Consider the following 19179-nt stretch of genomic DNA (forward strand, 5'->3'; position numbering starts at 1 on the left):
TGAAGTGAAACTACAAAAGTATTGATTTTATTTACTGAAGAGTATAAAGAAGTCTATTCCCCACAGGTCATGCTGGCTGCCTAAAAGAATGAGTTCAGAATCAGTTATTATCAGTTATAAGAAAGTAAAATGTTTATTGATACTAATAAAGTAAAAAAAAAAAACGATAAAAAACGATAAAAAAAAATTCAAGGATGTGTGTGAGGAGAGTGTGAATGTAACATAACTGGTGTTTCTGAATCTGCTCTTTCTGTTCCCTTTTCTTTTCTTTTTTTTAACATTGGTGTTATTTAACTGAGTCATCCGTCCTTCCCCGTCAAGGCTGTTAAGAAACGTCTCAACTAGGTAAATATCAGCATGCATGGTTTATTATTTGGTTCATTATTCAGTAGTCATTTTGTGAACGGTTCACGATTAACTGACTGTAAATAGAATGCATGAATATTGATCCTCATCTTTTTAAAAACTATGTTTTAGTTGGCAGATTTTATGATGCTTTGAGTAGCTGCACCTTATTCATGTATTCGATGTGACAGTGTCACTACTCTGTGTTATTTGACTTAACGTTGAGCACTTTAATTTTAACTTAGATTTTAATCTTAAATTGAAAGTAATTTAATTGAATTGAAAACATGTGAATGTGTTTTTTGGGAGTGGATGTCTATTTATTTAGCAGGTATTTTGCATCATGGTTTGGACACACTTTAACTGAATATATGTTTCTCTTAATTTTTTTAAACCTTTTAATCCACAGCCTCCCACTTATATGTTTGAAATTCATCTTGTAAACTGCTAAATATAAAGATAATATTTGCAACCTGCATCCTTCTGAAGTTGATTTCATGATTATATTCTTTTGGATGGCATGTAAAAACAGAGAAAATTTTACATTTAATAACTGTCTATGCAAGCAGAGCACCAGAGTTGGTATTTGACATATTTATTGTTTAATTATCTGTGAAGCCCGTGAAGAGCTGACTGTTTTTCGGTGTATAGGACAGTGATGGAAACTGCAATAATGTAGAAGTAATGTGTGTTGCACTCAAAATATCTAGTGGCTTTAATGCGGCATCATTTTTTAGCTGAAAAAGTCACAGTTATCCATCAACTGGCAAAATATTAGTATGCTTCATACTCAAATGTATGTGTAGATACTGTAAAACACTTAAGTCAGCTAAAATTATATAGAAAATTCAAATAACTTCATTTGATCTATTTGATATATCAGCATTCATAAAGGAGGGTTGAATTTCTGATTAAGTCATTTTAGAGAGAAATAGAAGATGTTCTCAGCTTTTTTTCTTTTTTTTTCTACATTTGGAAATTTGGAGATTTTGTTATATAATGCGAAGATATTCAGACTTTTTACATGCAAAGTGTCTATATAGTTCTTGGGGCTGTCGTTTTGTCCAAATCTAAGATTGTTTATTAATTCAGCTTTATAATTAAAATTCCTTTTTCTCTCTCTTTCAGCTTGCATTTGCAAATGGCTCCCCTGCTGTTGTTCCTCTATCTTCCCATTGCCTTCTGTTGTGAAATGGCCCCCAGCACAGAGTGCGAAAAGCTTCCCTTCGTACCCGGACATAATTTGGTGGGAGAAGGCTTTGACATTGTGCAAATGAAGACCACCGGAGCTTTTGTTGTGGATGTGCGGACCTACATGACCGGAGGAGAGCATGGTAACTGCACTCAATGTGAGAACAAACTGCTCAACGAGAAGCAGAAGTTGCCAGCTTCTGTGGTGGACTGGCGGGTCAAGGTGCAGTGTCGCCGCAGTGTTGGCGCCAAGATTTATGAATCGGCCAGCTCGGTTCTTAAGGACACCACCAATTCAGCCAGTGCCAGCTGGAAGATCGGACTGAGTGTGCCGATGGTGGGAGGTGTGGCTGTTGGTGGCACTCATTCACGTTCAGCCAGGTTTGCCAAAAGCCACGCAGCTCAAGACAAGTTCTCCTTCACAAGCCACACCTTCTCCTGTCGCTACTACTCGTAAGTTCTGGTATATATGTGTGTATGTGTGATTTTTTTTTTTTTTCCACTTGCTATTGTTTATTTGTAACTACATTCTTAAATATAAAGGTTATTTATGGTTCCATGAAGAACCTTTAACATCAATAGAAGCTTTTCATTCCAAAAAAAGGTTCTTTACACTCTTAAAAATAAAGCATCCAAAAGGGTTTTTCAATTCCATAGAACCATTTTGGGTTCCCAAAAGGACCTTTTAGTTAATAGTTCTTATAAGAGAGTTTTTTCTTAATGTGAAGAACATTTCAATATTCTAAAGAAGCTTTATCCACTGCAATGGACCTTTTGTGCAATGGACAGGTTGCATAGATGTTAAAGATTCTTCATGGGCCCATCAATGCCAATAAAGAACCTTTATTTTTAAGTGTGAGAAGTGGAAAAAGGTTAAATAGTAATTGGTTTAAAAATGTAACTGGCTACTCTATCATTGGTTATTTGTTGCTAAACAAAGTAAAATTCTAGAATCGCATGCTAAACAGCGCTCAGCTCATTAAATATTCATGAGCTCGGTACAGTCATAGAAGTTGCGTACGCAATTTTCCACGCACATATCAGGATTTATAAAAAATAAACTTGGCTTAAATATGTATGCACCTTACGGACATTCTAGACCATGCGTACACACTCTTCTTCCTGGCGAGAAAAGTAATGAAGTAAGCAATGATTTTAAAATCTGTTTTCTTTTCTATATACACATTTACATTAAATATTCCACTCTCATTAATGGAGATAAGCACTGAAAAAACAAAGTCATTACGCAGAATTTAAACAAAAATGATATGTATTTAGACATATTTATGGAATGCTGTTTTAATGACAGCGATGAGTGCTATAGGTGCACACTAATTAATCTTTAAACTTAACTGCAGATCTAATGCTATGCATAAATATTTTAAGGAGAACAATGATCAATGAGGCGCACTTACTTCGATATTATTGCACACACTGCTGGATTCAGTGATCGAACGGTCTGTTGTTTGAATAGGTCCAATGATAATATCTTACTGTACAACCACAGCTGCACGGAGGTGTTGATGCCATGTGAAGGCATCTCCACAACATTATGAAAAATACCACTGTATTTGAAGGATAAAACTTGAAGAAAATGGTAATTTGCATGTTTTCTTTTTAAAATAGGCTACTTTATCAGTGACGTGCCGAGTCAGACAATTCTATTTACACTGCAATAAATATAGGCTAAACATAGCTAAAAGATGTTCACCTTATCAGCAAAACTGCATAAATTAAATTTGATTTTAATTGTTTGAAACAACTGAAATACTATTTGGCCAGTGGAAAAGAATGAGACCAACTCTATTCTAAAATAATCATCTGAGAACTATTTTAAACAGTTTTGTTTTTATGGATTTTTATTTTTATATATTTATGCTAAAACATAACAAGGATACTGGATGATTTTTAGCTATAAAAATTGTGTATGGCACAAATGGCATTTATAGTCCATATCTTATATTTCCTATAATGTCTTGTACCTTTGTCTGTGTTAAACATGGTGTCACGTGCATGGGAATATGCATGGAAATAATATGCAGATGAGGTTATGCATAGTAAAACTAGGTGTTGTAAGCTCCATATATAGTGATTTCGGGGAGGAGTAGGTGTGGAGATGCACGTATGCCCAATCTTCCCCTGACTGGGATTTATAAAGGGATTTTTGAGCAGGTTCTGGCGTACACATGGTTTTATATATCTGAAAACTTTTGTGCGTACGCAAAATCTAGCTTTTGTGCATACGTACACTTTTAGGATGAAATCTACAGAGAGTTTTATAAATGAGACCCCTAGACCTTAGTCAGGGTAGCACCATATTCCATTTTTGTCAGGAGTGGAAACGAGGCTGTAATATGAGGAACAGTGTGCATAATGGATTGTACTGTTGTTTAATGTTGTCTTTCAGTATAGACAAAAACTCCATGAAACAGTTTTGAAAGTTGTGACTTGTAAAAATTATGTGATCTACACTCAGAAAAAAGGTACAAAAGCACACTGGTGTGGTACCTTTTCAAAATGTACACTTTTGTGCCCTTTAGGTGCTAATATGTACTTATATGGACCATTTAGATACAAAGATGAATCTTTTGAAAAGCTATCGTCCCAGTAACAGCTTTTGTACCTTTGTGTAGAGCTTTATACAGTGCGTCCAATTGTAAATACTATAAGTCTATCCCTCACAGCCTTGTTTTAATTTGCCAAAAAAAACAGTATGTCATCTAATCTGACTATAAATGTCTATAAAGTCACAATTACCCAATTTTTTATGTTTTTATTTTTTATTGTTTTACTCTACGGCAGAATCAGGCTTCCATATTGAACAAAGTGAAATGTGTTACAAGATCACCCAGGATTACATTAGTCTGGGGTTTGGACTGACAATGAAGCATGAAAACCCTATAAAGTCTTTCTTCTCTTCTTTCATCAGATTTCGTCTTCATGCTCGCCCTCCACTGACCAAAGAATTTTTGGGGTCCATCAGTTCACTTCCTGCTAAATACGACAGCAAGTCAGAAGGTGCGTACAATCATTTCATCTCAATCTACGGGACACACTTCTTGCGGAGAGTTGACCTGGGCGGCCGCGTGCATTCAACCACTGCTGTGAAGACCTGCCAGGTTTCCATGAAGGGTCTGTCAGTACATGACGTGAGCAACTGCTTATCGGCGGAGGCGTCCGCCGTCATCAAGGGCGTGAAGGTGAGTGGGCAAGCAGGCTTCTGCAAAGGCAAACAACAGAAACTGGAGAAAGGCATCAGCTTCAGCGCCTCCTTCTCAGACCGAGTCACTGAAATACTAGGGGGCAACGGTCAGCAGCAAGACATCCTCTTCAATCCAAACAACGTTAGTGGTTATGACACGTGGCTCAAGTCACTGAATAAAATCCCTGGAGTGGTTTCCTACACCTTGAGCTCATTGCACATGCTGTTAAATCACGACCCAGCTAGACGAGCCAGTCTACAAGCGGCCATCAGCAAGTACATCACAAAAAGCGCCATATCTACTGCTTGCCCCTCCAAATGCAAAGTGGGCCATCGTAGCAATAGCTGCACATGCAAATGCATCGGTCACAAAAGTATTGATAGAAACTGCTGCCCAAGTAATCCAGGAGTGGCCACATTGACCGTGACTGTGTTGAGAGGTGCAGGATTATGGGGAGACTATTTCTCTAAAACGGATGGTTATGTTAAAGTGTTTTACGGAAGCCGTGCATATGAGACCCCTGTGATTTGGAACAACAATTTTCCTCAGTGGAACTACAACATAAATTTGGCAACTGTAGATCTGTATAAAAAAACGTAAGTGGTTACATTCACAAGACTTAATCTTAGTTTCAGTTTCGGTCATTGGGTGATACCTGTTGTACTTCATATCTTGTCTATGCTCATTTTACAGGACGTTGGTATTTGAGGTGTGGGACCGTGACAACCGGTTTGATGATGATCTCTTGGGAAAGGGATCTCTTGTTCCAAAAAAAGGAACCAATCAGAGGCGGTCATTTAAGTTAAAGCATGGCTCTTTTATGATTTCCTACTCTGCACAGTGTGGCCCAAGTCTTACCGGGTCTTTCTGTGAGAAATATGCTCCTACGCCGGGTGGTGACGGTACTCTAAACTATTACCAGCCCTATGGCGAAGAACAGCCCATTTTGTTTAAAAAATCTGAGGGTTTTAGAAGAAATGTGTCTTTGCTGAAATAATACAACAACTGCACTGAATGTGAAGATAATTGACTTATTTCTTGACAAATTTACAAGTCTTATTTCAATAGACACATAAAACTTTATCTGTTTTTTTTTAACATTTTTTAAATAATTTCCTCTGATTTAAAAAAAAAAATATTCTTAATTTGTTTCATAATTCCATATGTATACTATAACCACCATATTGAGATTTAAAAAAAAAATGAATGCTTTCAGATGCAATAAAAACTTTCTTGAAAAAAATTATTCATATTTTGTCTCGAATGCTCATTTCAGTCAAACTTTAGGTTGGCGGCTGCTTATTTCACTCATTATTATTATTAGATGTTTGGGCAATAATAAAAATTTAGCTGTCATGATATAACTTTGATATAAATTTTGTATAGATTAAATAAACAAACATTTTTGGCAAGCCAAAATATCCTGCGATTCTAGCTTTTCTGAGCCAAACAGCGCCCCCTGTAGAAAAGCACATGCTTTACACAAGCAATAACTGCCTATATAACTAGCAATAACTAAAGGCCTTCCGCTGTGTTCAGTTCAATAATTTAGGCCCAAACCTCCCAAAAGCTGGTTTGTGAATTACTATCGCTAAAGATCTTATAAAAATGATAACTACAGTGCACATGCATACTGGTGTTCAGTGGAATTTAAAAGCTTTGTGGTCATTAATGCTATTGTTGAACCACTAACTGAATGAGCACAGATAACTGCTAAATATATTTAATCCCATTAAAACAGTCACTGTACACTGGCATTTAACAAATATTTAGTGTACACTGCATGAATCTCTTTTTACAGAAACATTTGAAAATGTACAAAAAAAAAAAAAAAACCTTAAAATTTAACACTGCCCTTTAGTTTGGGATGTCTTTGTCTGATTTGGAGCCATTAGAAACTGGGATTAGCAAAAAAGTGTTATGTTCTTGACTATATCTTTTTTAAAAACTAGTTCCCATTGTTTACATTTCTGAGCTCTGCGGGGTCAGGACAGTGAACTGGGGCACAAAGATGCATTGAAGATCCCTCCCACTCAGATTATTTGCTCCAGAAGCTTCCCTCTAGTACATGTTTTAAGCAGTTCAAACCAAGACCAACAGACAAGCGCACTGCCAGTGCTATATTCCTGCTCAACCGGGCCCTCAACAGTTAAACTAGTGTATCTGTAAGCTTTGAACATTTATACACATATATTTTCATCCTTTAAAGTTTATTTACTTTTATAATGCATGTTCCTTGTCCTGATCTTGTGGTCTTTATAATCTTTCATCAAAATGTAATACATTGTTTTTCCTGTAAAACTATTTTCCTTTTCCACTGGAAAATCTGTCTTGAACATTTTTTTTTTTAAATTAAACATTTTTTTAATAAATATTTATTTTGATACTGATGCTGCATAAACCGAACCAATATTCACATAAGAAATCAAGTTAAAAAAATATAAATATAGAAGTGTAAATGTTTAAAGTGTAAAAATGATGAAAGGCACAAGTCCCAGATAAAAGTTGATAAAACTTTGATAATGTTAGGCTATGTAATTGTTACAGCTCAGGCCATATTAAATGTTAAAGATAATGTTGTTCAAATATAATATTAAATGGCTATAATTAACCGTTTTTTACTTCAGAAATCACAAAAAAAAAAAAAAAAAAAAAAAAAATCACTTAATAAATGCATTGGTATTATTTGCCTTGGTAGGCTACTTGATCAAAAAAGAATTATATGGTATTGCTCATCCCTAATAGCTAAATTTAAGTCCCAATTTTCATTTTTGTCATTGAACATTAAGTTTCATTTAGAAGTAGGCCTACATCACCACAGTAAAATCTGAATACTCAGTTTATGTTATATTCTTTATACTGTATAGATTAATGTGTTGATCGATGTATGTGTAGGCTATTAGTGTACATGTCTCTTTGTACTCATCGTAACTGTGACCTTTGGGATTTGAGGTAAATTCGGGTAGGCCTACATCTAATGATGAATAAATAAATAAAAATTAAAAAAAAAAATTAAAAGGTTGATATGTCTTGAGACCTATCCATTATTTCCGTCTATTATATTTTTTCTTCGGGTCTAAAAGAGGCTCCTGCTCTTTTATTTCGCCTAAAACAAACTACAGTTCCCTAGTTATCATGGGGAACGTGAGGCGGTTACGCGCAGTACAGCAAGCGAGCGGAATGGGGGAGGGGTGGCAGGTAAAGTGAGATGGTGGCGCATGCGCAGGAGCGCTCCAGCCCTCTGCAACGCTCCCCTCCCCCCACCTCACTTTTTTTTTTTTTTTTTTTTTTTTTTTTTTTTTGCAGCATCAGTACCGCGTTCGGAATCGCATTCGTGTGCTGGAGTCAGAGCGCGCTGCGGGGCATCACTGCACCGCCACGGAGGACACACCATCACAGAAGCAGGAACAGGGAAAAGGCGTGAAATAGTGCAGAGGGGGAAGAACAGGTCGCCCTTTTCCCAGAAACCACCTAAATCTGTGGGAAATTAAACAGGAGCCAGACGTTCGCTAATAATAAATCCACGAACGCAGCGGACACCTCAAGCGATATTTTTGGCCAGCACGGCGGGGGAAAATGAAGGATCGCACGCAGGAACTACGAAGTGTAAGTCTGGATTTCTGATGCTTTATCCTTCATCTCCTCCCATATTCTCCGTCTCCTCACCGCAACCGGGCGTCAGCAGCTGACATCTCCCTGCTGCTCGCTCACGGTTGAGCATTTATGGCCATAATACGCTTTCCATAAAATATCCGATATTTTTTCCTCCTCTTTCTTTACGCTCTTACAAATGTGACCGTCTAGCATATCACGCATATATAACGTTTTGAATAGCGGCTCTCACGCGAGCGCCGTTCCATGTGCGATGGATCGATTTATCGATCAAATCGGGTTTTATGGCGAAATGAGCCCCCCTGCATTAGCGTGCATGCAAACAGACTACCTTAGATACATGTTGCCCGGGAGTGTGATCTAGGGGTACAGACTGCTGCGGAGAGTTAGCCAGTATCCTTAAACTGATACGCACCATCCCAGTATCTAATTCTATGATCACCGCATCATTAATTATTAACACCGATTTAAAAAAATAAATAAATAACAACATTCACCCATACTTCGCCTTGCTCCGTACCCTATTAACTCTATTAGATGTTGCAGTCTGTAGCCTACCTGTGAATTTTGAGCATCTCCACTGAAGCTCCATTCTGGATACATGCACATCTTCATCGGACGCATTTGGATCGTTGGATGGGATGTGCGATTATTGCAGCACGCTTTGTTCCGTTCTTAGCCACTATATTAAATATGAAAGGGTGTAGTAATATTATTACATGTATCGCCCAATTGAGCTAAACGAATATAACATGGCCGCCAAAGTATTTCTATATAGCGACTTAGTCGCTTATTTTTTAATTTTCAATAATATGGAAAGTGGGCCTTGAGGCTTTAATGCGTCGCCCAACCTCCATGAATTTTCTGTCTCCGGAGATCACTGAAATATCGTAAAGGGAACGCCTGAACCCAGTGCACTGCACTCATCAGTGTATGCGCGAGTGGTGCGCTAGCGGGGGGGGGGGGGGGGGGTGTAAGAGAGAAATGTACATTAACATGTTTATAAAAATATATATATATATATATATATATATATATATATATATATATATATATATATATATATATATATATATATATATAGCCTATATATCATATATTTTTTTATATATATAGAATATGTGTGTTTTTTTTTATTGCTTCATCCTAAAATTCATTCCGACCGGAATCAGTCCAACACTTCCCTTATTCCCCTTGGAGACCCAGAGCATCTGATATCAGCTTTTGCTTATCAGACGCAATGTAGAAATGTAATCTACAGATAATTGGATTTTACAGAATTCGCAATTATACGTGATGCGCGTGCAGACTCCCCAAAGCCGCGCGCACTCGCTGTACACTGCCACAGAGCTTTTAAACATGGACATCATTAGTCTTGCTTCTAAAGGTGTTAATGGCTCAACGCGAATCCGATGCGACATGATTGGGCAATAATCACATTTTATGTAATCTTCAACATCACTGTGACGTATTGGTCGCGCGGTGAGGGAAGTGTACGGGTTACTTGGACTGTGGGCGTGCGCAGGGCGAGCGTGTACATAGCAGAGACGAGCAAGGATAAATCAGACGGAATTCATTGACCTTGCCCCTTTCAGTATTAGGTTTCATTTGTATAGGGGAGAGATCTGACATTGAATGAATGAGTGTGATTGAATGGGATAATTGCAGCCTGAAGTAGGCTATTGCTCATGAAAGCCGGGTGGGGATGCATTATGTTCCAGTGGCAACATTTCCAATATTTCATATCATAAAGATTGTAGATTTATGACTCCATTAAAGAAGTCAACATGGCACCCAGGTTCTGATAATTAACATGCTTAATGTCTCATGGCTGCACTGACAAAGGTCTGAAGCAACCTACACAAAATTGACCAGAAAATCAATGACAGATAATTTGATTCAGACAGTAGGCCTGTGGAGACCGGGGCTAGTTGTCACACAGGAGAAGAGCTTCATCTAAGTAGCTATAAGGTTTTAAATCCAATGTTCAGTTAAAAAAATGTGTTCACTGGTTTCAAACACACATATATATAATATATAGAATTAGGTTTTTTTTCACAATAGGTTATTTGCTGGTCAAAATAATGGTTTGATATTTCATACCTTTTACTTTTTTCATGCTTCATTCATTGTTTTGCATTTCGTAATTCTAATACTCTTTAAAATATCGCCCCAAAAAACCCTATGAAAGCCTGTTTAATGGCAGGTTCTATTGTGACAACTTACCCCATATAGTGCGACAACATGCCTGCTCTATCGCAAAAGGTCAGTGTGGTCAATGTGGCTTCATTGAACCTTTTTCTTGGCAGAGGAAATGTTCGATAGCTTTTTTTCGGAGCCAAGACTTGCCTTTTAATAAACTGACTTGAGAAAATAAATCTACCTTAATATTCACCTGAAAAAAAAAAAAAAATACATGTGACAACTAGCCTCGGTCTCACCTAATATATGTTTGAAACGTCGTAATAATATGTGTGACTAAATCTATATCCTAAGCTTTCTATACGGCCTACAACAAGAAGTCTTTTTATGATTGATGTGATGACTGTCTTTTGACATCACATTGTGACAGAGTAACAATGCAGACAGTATATATTATTATAGTGTATCGCTTGAACAATATTATTCTAAATCCTGATACTAAACATGCACAATGTATTGCTGTGCTTCACTGTGTCCTGTGATGTCCTTGAGAGAGGCGAGGTTGTATGTCTGTGTCTCTCTGCCTCTCTCTCTCTTTTTCTCTGCATCTCAGCTAACAGGCTTCAGCGGTAAAGTCATATTTAAGACTCCTAATGTAAATTATATAGGCAGTGAATTAAATGCCAGTTATTGAGTGTGAAACAAGTTGTGTTGTGCCTTCAGAATAAGGTATATGTAGGGATAGTTCAACCAAAAATGTAAACCAACTCATTCCAAATCTAAATGACTTTCTTTCATGAGTAAATGTTGACAGAATTTTCATTTTTGAGTGAACTATCCCTTTAAGAATAAGTCAGATAGACATGTCATGTAGACCTTTTCACCAGAGTTACAAGATACGCCTTGATGTTGCAGCTTGTTAGTTAAAGTATTGCAATGTTTGGGAATATTAAATATTAACATTTATACTTAATATGACTGCACTGGTGAACTTTTCTCGAACCAGTTGAATGTATGGTTTTCCACATGATATGTATATTTCAGTTAGCTGGCTAATGAATGAGTGAGAATAAACAGCGAAATGTGAAGAAAAAATAGCACACGTTTGTTTGATGTTGAGTGCATCAAAATAAATAAACAAGCACGCTAAACAACATGAAAAATGTATGCAAGTAAGTACCAATAAATTAAGACCCAAGTTAATATGGATTGGATCCACTGACTGTTGAATTTCATAGTATTTCTAGAGAAGATGGCTTAAAGAAGGAATTTCTTTATTTTAATATGTTTCGCATCTAGCATGATATCCAGATAATAATTTGTAATAGTGATAATCCACAGGTGTGGTCTGAGTGGAAAGCTGGCAACCTAATCACATCTATATCTCTCCAGAAAAGGGGAGGCCAGACACACTGTGCTAATTGATCGTAAACGAGTGCTTTATGCTAACAGAACCCACAGCTGTAAGTATGACCATAGACAGTTTGTGAACTTTAAACTCAATGGTGCATTTTGATCTGTAACTTTATTCACAGTTCTTAGTGAAGATCTGATTTAGTTGCTCCAAAAAAGAATACACACTCGGATAACTAGACAAATATCACTTGCTTTTGATGTTAGCATTTGTTTATATGACCAAGCAAAAATTGCTAATGCATATTAGAAGAACCAGGGTTTGCCACAGACTAGAGCAGGGATAGGCAACTTCGGTCCTGGAGTGCCGCTGTCCTGCAGAGTTTAGCTCCAACCATGAAAACCCCTGTTTTTTTTTGAGTGAGTTCACTTGCTAAACGGAGACAGAGAGTGAGCACTGTAATAGACTGCAAGAAACAGATTTGATTGCCAATAATTCGTTCCTTTTCAGAAATGACAAAAAACAAAAGTTCTAGATCACTTCAGCCTAATATGATGTTATCGGTTGCAAACCTGTTAGATACTCAAAAATTGTTTTTTTTTTTTGAGCGTGTGGGGGATTAATTCTCTGGACAGATGGGATAGAAGCAGGGAACCCCGGCAGCCGACGCGACACACAGAGAAAGTATCAGAATGATAAGCAGCGAGCAACGCTACAGCTGACTGCAGCAAGAGCTGAGCTCATGGGGAAAGTGAATCAGTAGGTGTCTTGTCAGCCGACGGGGCCGGAACAGGTAGATAATAATTGGCAGAGAGAGCGAGAGGGGAATATACGGCTACATATGTGAAGTTGGCCGTTGCCCAACAACAGATGCAACAGATAGGTCACGATAGGTCACGGATGGAAGGGATGCGGTGGCTTTGTCCAAACTGCAAGAATGAAGCGCTGCAGGGACAGTGATGGCCAATGAAACCACAGTAGGATTAGAGAGGGAAGTGGAATTTTCCCAAATCTCTGATGGGGGGGATTGGAAGTGAAGAAAATACATAAAGCAGTAGTGGCCACACATACTGTTGCAGATGGAGGATAAATGAGATGCATCATAAAGACATTTTGTTAGGAGATAAATGAAGATTTAATGATTCAGTTGTGGGGTTATTGCACTAAAAGAATGCTGGGTAGATTTGCGTATGCACAGGAACTGGGTAAAACATTTCCACAATTGTATAAAATGAATTTTGAGCACTCACACTTGGGCCAGGAGCCTAAACTGATTAGCTTGGCTCTTTTTGCATTTACAAAGCTCGACAGTAGGTAGTGTAGTAAGGTTTTTCAGAGGTTAAACTGAAGGCAAAATGTTTCTACTTATGATGCACAGATTTTACGAATTTGTTAGTTATTTGTAACCGTGTGTAAACTGAGGCTAAATGATCCTGGCAAGTAGTGACTGATGACAGTTTTAATGGTTAAAAGGTTTAGTTCAAGGACTTGTGTCAGAGGATTCTTCACAAAATAATCCAGATTTAGCAGAAATGTGGGCAGGGGTGCGGACTGTATGTGCTAACTGTAGTTCAGGACTGGAAGGTTGAGCTTTTCATAAAGAAGTGAATCTGAGTTTCTAATCTGCTGTTAATACTTCTTTTAGCGTACATGTATAAAGCAGCAGTTTCTTCAGTTTTTAAGTCACACTTTATTCCTGAAAGTTCTTGAACAAGTCAGTCTTCTACAAGATATGAAGATATCAGCCAGAATGTTTGCTTGTGGTACTACTGTATAAGCTGCGTCTGGCTAATCTGATACATCACAGTAACTGTAAAATTGTATTTAAATAAAAATATGTGGTTTATATATATATATATATATATATATATATATATATATATATATATATATATATATATATGTGACCCTGGAACACAAAACTAGTCTTAAGTGTCAATTTTTCTAAATTGAGATTTATACATCATCTGAAAGCTGAATAAATAAGCTTTCCATTGATTTGTGGTTTATTAGGATCGGACAATATTTGGTTGAGACACAACTATTAGAAAATCTGGAATCTGAAGGTGCAAAAAAATCAAAATACTGAGAAAATCACCTTTGAAGTTGTTCAAATGAATTCTTTGCAATGCATATTACTAATCAAAAATTAAGTTTTGATATATTTACAGTAGGAAATTTACAAAATATCTTCATGGAAAATGATCTTTACTTAATATCCTAATGATTTGTGGCATAAAAAAAATCAATAATTTTGACCCATACAGAAAATACCTAGATAATAATGTAGATAAGGATGGGTATGTCACAATTGTAACATTTAAATTTTAGCAGATTTATATTTGTCATGGACTACTGATATTTTTACATTTAATCATTTACAGTTTTTTACATTTAATCATTTACAGTTGTGTATTTTTAACTACAACTAGTTCTGCCAATTAGGTTATTGTTTGCAAATAATGCAACACTGCACTGTACCATGTTAGTGAGGACAACGCAATAGAAAGCTGGTTGTATATTTCTTTCTTTCTCTTATCACATTAAATTCAGACAGGAAAAGTACAATACAGCTAAAACAATACTTTTTGTCATGCAGTGCAGCAAACACAGTCAGTGTACTTCAGTATTTAAATTTGATATGTATAGGAGTTAGTTTCTCAAAATAAGTGTTGGATGCATCCTTGCATCCTAGAAATAATTAATCCAAAAGTGACAAATTACCCTTAATCATTTCAAACAGTATGACTAATGCTTTCAAATTTAAAAATGATGTAAAAGCATCATAAATGTAAAATAAAAGTCATTACTCAAACTTTATTTTGTGTTCTGTGGAAGAAAGAAAGTCATAAAGGTTTGAAATAAAATAAGGGTGAGTAAATGATTTGGAAGTTTAATTTCTGGATGGACTGTTCCTTTAATCAGTCTTAACATATGGGTGGGCGACCACTGGACTAATTGGATTTTTGTTGTTGTAGTTGTCGTTGCGCATGGTTGCTCCATCATTAACAGTCTTGGTAATTACTGAAGAATTTGACGGGGGAGGTCCTGTCAATAACATCATTACTATTGATCCATTCTTTTATTTATCCATTTCCCTTCATTTTTTGGCTTTAAAGAATTACACACAAATGTAAGGCAGTTTACTCCAACATCATTAGCATACACAAAGACCTTCACTAGAAATTCACTACAGTGTTCATATGACCTTCTACTGAACTATATTTGAATTCACTTTTTGCTTAGTCATTGTTAAAGTACCGACTGCCCCATGGTACATGTGCGTGAACATCTGCTAAGCATCATACATGATAATGTATGTACCATCTGTGGTACATTTTTCACACTACATAATGGAAATTTCATAATATAAGAGGATAATCTTTGGCATGCATCAACATCAAGCAAGTTAGACTGAGGTCAGGTTTTAAAAAACATGGGCTTTAGATTTCATTAAGACTGAATCACACTTTTCCCTTTCTGACCAGCGTTGATTTAATACCTTTTAGTCATGCCCACAAAATACCGCCCTGGTGGGTAATTTCAATAGATCGGCAAGATTTGCCATGATTTAAAAGTTACAGGTTGGATTTATGCTTTAAATTGACTGCGGGCTGTGAATGAGTCAGCAAGTTTGTTGTTCATTCTCCAGTGGCTTGCTGTCATTTGAACCACATAGTTTTTTTTTTCATACCTGAGTCATTATTGACTAATGTGAAAAGACAGCAGCTATTCCAATGGGATACAGAAAGTGGTTTTATCAGTACTAGTAAGGGGTCGAAGGGTCAGTCCCAGTCGCCCCGCAAGCATGACGTGTTTTTGTAGGTTTCTAAGAAGTGCCTTGAGCTACTTTCTTTGGAGCTGCTGGCATAATTCATGACCCTATTAACATTACTGAGTTTATTGACATCAATGTCAATATCAGCATTTTTTTCATGAAATGTTTACTTATTAAAACACTAAATTTGTAAGAACGTTATTAATAACCTAATAATTTACCTGAGTTGACGTTTGAAAGACTTTCTTGCCATTAGACACAGCTTTTGCAATGCATGCATGCTTAATAATATATATATATATATATTGTATTTTCTATGGTTCTATCTTAGTGTCAAGATTTTGCTCCAGATGATTTTGCTTTCCTGAAGATTTTAGAGCAATTTTTAGAAGCTGTATTGTTTAAAACACAACGACTAACATCAAATATCTTTTGATTCAAATTTCTTCTGATTGGCCCTAATTCTAACATCATACATCATTTTTGCATTAAAATTGTTAAAATTGCATTCTGCTTGGGTAAAGTGTAATTTAAAACTGTTGAAATATTTTTGCTTTTTTTTTTTTTTATATCTTTTTTGAATGAAGATGTGTGTGATCCTGGTTAAATAGTCCTTGATCAATTTTTAGATAGTGATTTATAGCCTTTTATCTAGGCTTCTGCCTCAGTTGATTTCTAAGGTCATACAGATCTTTGAATGAACATATATATGCTTTCAGTTCTTTGACAAAGGACTCATCATCTGTCTATTTAGTTTCTTGTTATTAGCATCGGTTTATAGCACAATTGAAATGGGGATAACCCGTCCCTTGGGTGGAAAGGAGAAAACGTCATGCACCACTAAGAGACAACACAAAACACACACTATACTGCATCTTCCTCACATTTATACACCGTTATTGCCAATTTTATTTATTTATTATTTTTTCCAGCCTCAATTTTTTCCTTAAATGGCCTTTGAGGAAATGCAAAGTTTAATGCAGTGCTTATTTTTAGCCATAATTAAGGTAGAATTAAGTAGAATTAATTAATTTAATGTAGAAGAACAAAAATCTTAAACTTATCTCTTTATAATATCTTTCCTTTTTTTGGATTTTCTACAGTTCTCTCTCAGTTTCATGATAGATTGCACATCATTTTGTGTTGCTAGACATGATGCAAAATTTAATGCAGTCCCTCAGATGTTTTCTATCCCAGAATGCACCTTTATATACTGAAAGAATCCAAGGGTTAAAGGAGGAATGCAATTTACTTCCACTTTGGAAACATAATCACATTCTTCACCACTTCTCCTCATGTTTGTCAACAGAAACTAATGCAGTATTATGAGGCTAAAAGGAGGTTACTGTCTAATGCTGTAAGGACTTCTGATGCCTGTGGCCAATGGCCATCCTCTGCGCAGATGGGCCAACGGCAGGGAGGCAAGATTATAACATTTCTGCATTACCCCCGCACCTGATTTTACACCGCATTATCCGGAGAAAACCCAGCACAGATTTGGGTGTACGTTTCCCAGAGCCTGCCATATACACTGGCAAAGATTCTCGTCACCTGCTTGGATCGGGATACTTTTTTTAAACGTCCTTTTCCGGTGACAACTTCTTCCAAATCATTCCCGCTTCCCCTCCCCCAGCGCTCCCTCTTTCCCTGTGGAGGTCTGTCTCTCTCCCCATCCCCCTCTGATTGCACTTTCCTGACCCTCCCCCTACAGCTGCACACTTCTTCCTCTTGATTCTCCCTGCCGCACACTTGTACACACTCGCTTTTGCATCCTAAGCATACTCACTATTGCTCCATCCCTGCCAAGGGCTTTTTTCCAGTCGCAGTGTGGGTAAATAAATCAAAGTATGAAAAAACTGAAACTGACACACATTCATTCCGTGGAAAGCACCACTTGAGCAATTCGGTGCGTTCTTGAAACTTATGAATGTGGGCAATTTATCTGTCAGGATTTTTTGAAATTAAATAAAATAAAAAAAATCACAAGAGGCATCTATCATGCACATTTTAAAAAAGTTTTTTTTCTTGATACCACATATTAAAGAACATGATGCAAAATTTAATCCAGTGATTATTTTTTAGCCATATTTAAGATAGAATTTAATAAAACAAAAAAGCAAACCATGTTTTGTAAGAACTATCACTTTGAAAGGAATAGTATTGGTGGTATGGCACATGATTCAACAGCAACAATCATGCTAATTAAATCTTGACATCTCTTTATAATATCTGTCAACTTGAGCAATTCAGTGTGTTCTTGAAACCTATGAATATGGGGAAATATATCTGTCAGAATTTGTAAAATGAAATAAAAAATAAAATAAAAAAAATCACGAGGCATATTAAATGCATATTTAACAAGTTAATATATATATATATATATATATATATATATATATATATATATAGATATATATATATATATATATATATATATATATATATATTTTTTTTTTTTTTATATTTTTTTTTTACATACATATATTCAATTACCTATAGCAGTATTTGATACAACACATTTAAGAAGAACCTCACAGCATTCTGTAGGATTGTGAAACTTTTATATCATTGCTGAAGCTTTTATATGATTTATTAGGCAGCAGTATCAGCATTAGAGTAAGATTAAGCACTTGACATATTAAAGCAATGCATGCATGTACAGCTAAATGCATAAATGCCAAAATCGTGTTTGTATGTGTGTTTGTATTCCAACCACTGCATGGGTACGACTATGCCTGCAGTGTATTGTGAGGACAGTTTTATTGTAGGGACAATGTCATGTCCTCTCTGCTACACACCACCCACCAGTCCTTAACACCGCCAATAAAATGGCTAAATCAAAATGGCTTCCTGACTACGGTACGTGTTATGGTACCGCTGGTTTGCAACATATACCGTTAACACCAGCAAGTCAGAAAACAAGAATATTTTACTATATGTATTTCATTTTTTGGTAATTCTACTGCAGGTGGGATATAAATTCAGGGTCGCTAAATCTCACGTAATACACTTGCAGAAGTGGTAACCAGAAGTGACAACAAAGTCAACAAATTTCATTTTATCTTGACAGGATAAAAGGGGGGCCCTGAATAATTTAAAGGTAAATATCAGGGTAGGATCTGGATTCATATACTCTATGCTACTGTAGCTCAAACAGTCAAGATCATGGCTTTGTTTCCCGAGGAAGGAATGAACCCTGAATGTAATGTAAGTCACTTTGAATAAAGGCATCTGCCAAAAGCAGAAATGTAAGTTGTTCATCTCAGACTTTCTCTGTAGGTGAGTCAATTACCTGATCTAACTACCTCCTGAGGTTTCTGGTGAAATAGGGCAACGGTGCCACTGGGATTTCTCACAAACCCATTCAGAAATCATAGTACTAAAAGTCCTACAAAATACACAGACACAGTTAGTGAAAACAGATTTCCACAGCCTTGCTAGTCACCGGCATATGTTGCATTTTGGATGCTCGTTTACTCGTTTTTCCCATTCCACGCTTGTATTGTTTGTAACTGGTTGACAATGGGACTCTTGATGGTAATAGTTAAGATGTT

The 19179-nt window shown here is 36.4% G+C and overlaps 2 protein-coding genes across 2 annotated transcripts in view; both read left to right on the top strand.

Annotated features, from left to right (window-relative positions):
- The first annotated feature begins 208 nt into the window (after positions 1–208).
- On the top strand, positions 209–5985 carry LOC109111977 (perforin-1-like). The gene is made up of 4 exons (XM_042776234.1): positions 209–345; positions 1474–1989; positions 4466–5335; positions 5433–5985. The coding sequence occupies exons 2-4, from the start codon at positions 1487–1489 to the stop codon at positions 5734–5736; spliced, it is 1677 nt and encodes a 558-aa protein (XP_042632168.1). The 5' UTR covers positions 209–345; positions 1474–1486; the 3' UTR covers positions 5737–5985.
- Positions 5986–8032: 2047 nt separating this feature from the next.
- The window catches only part of LOC122148769 (syntaxin-1B), a 46467-nt gene continuing 35320 nt past the window's right edge, over positions 8033–19179 (top strand). Inside the window, exon 1 of the mRNA XM_042776237.1 lies at positions 8033–8345. Within this exon, the coding sequence (XP_042632171.1) occupies positions 8316–8345 (30 nt within the window). The 5' untranslated portion in view covers positions 8033–8315. The remainder of the gene's footprint in view (positions 8346–19179) is intronic.

The sequence above is a fragment of the Cyprinus carpio genome, chromosome A19 (assembly GCF_018340385.1).
Source record: "Cyprinus carpio isolate SPL01 chromosome A19, ASM1834038v1, whole genome shotgun sequence".
Taxonomy (NCBI): Eukaryota; Metazoa; Chordata; class Actinopteri; order Cypriniformes; family Cyprinidae; genus Cyprinus; species Cyprinus carpio.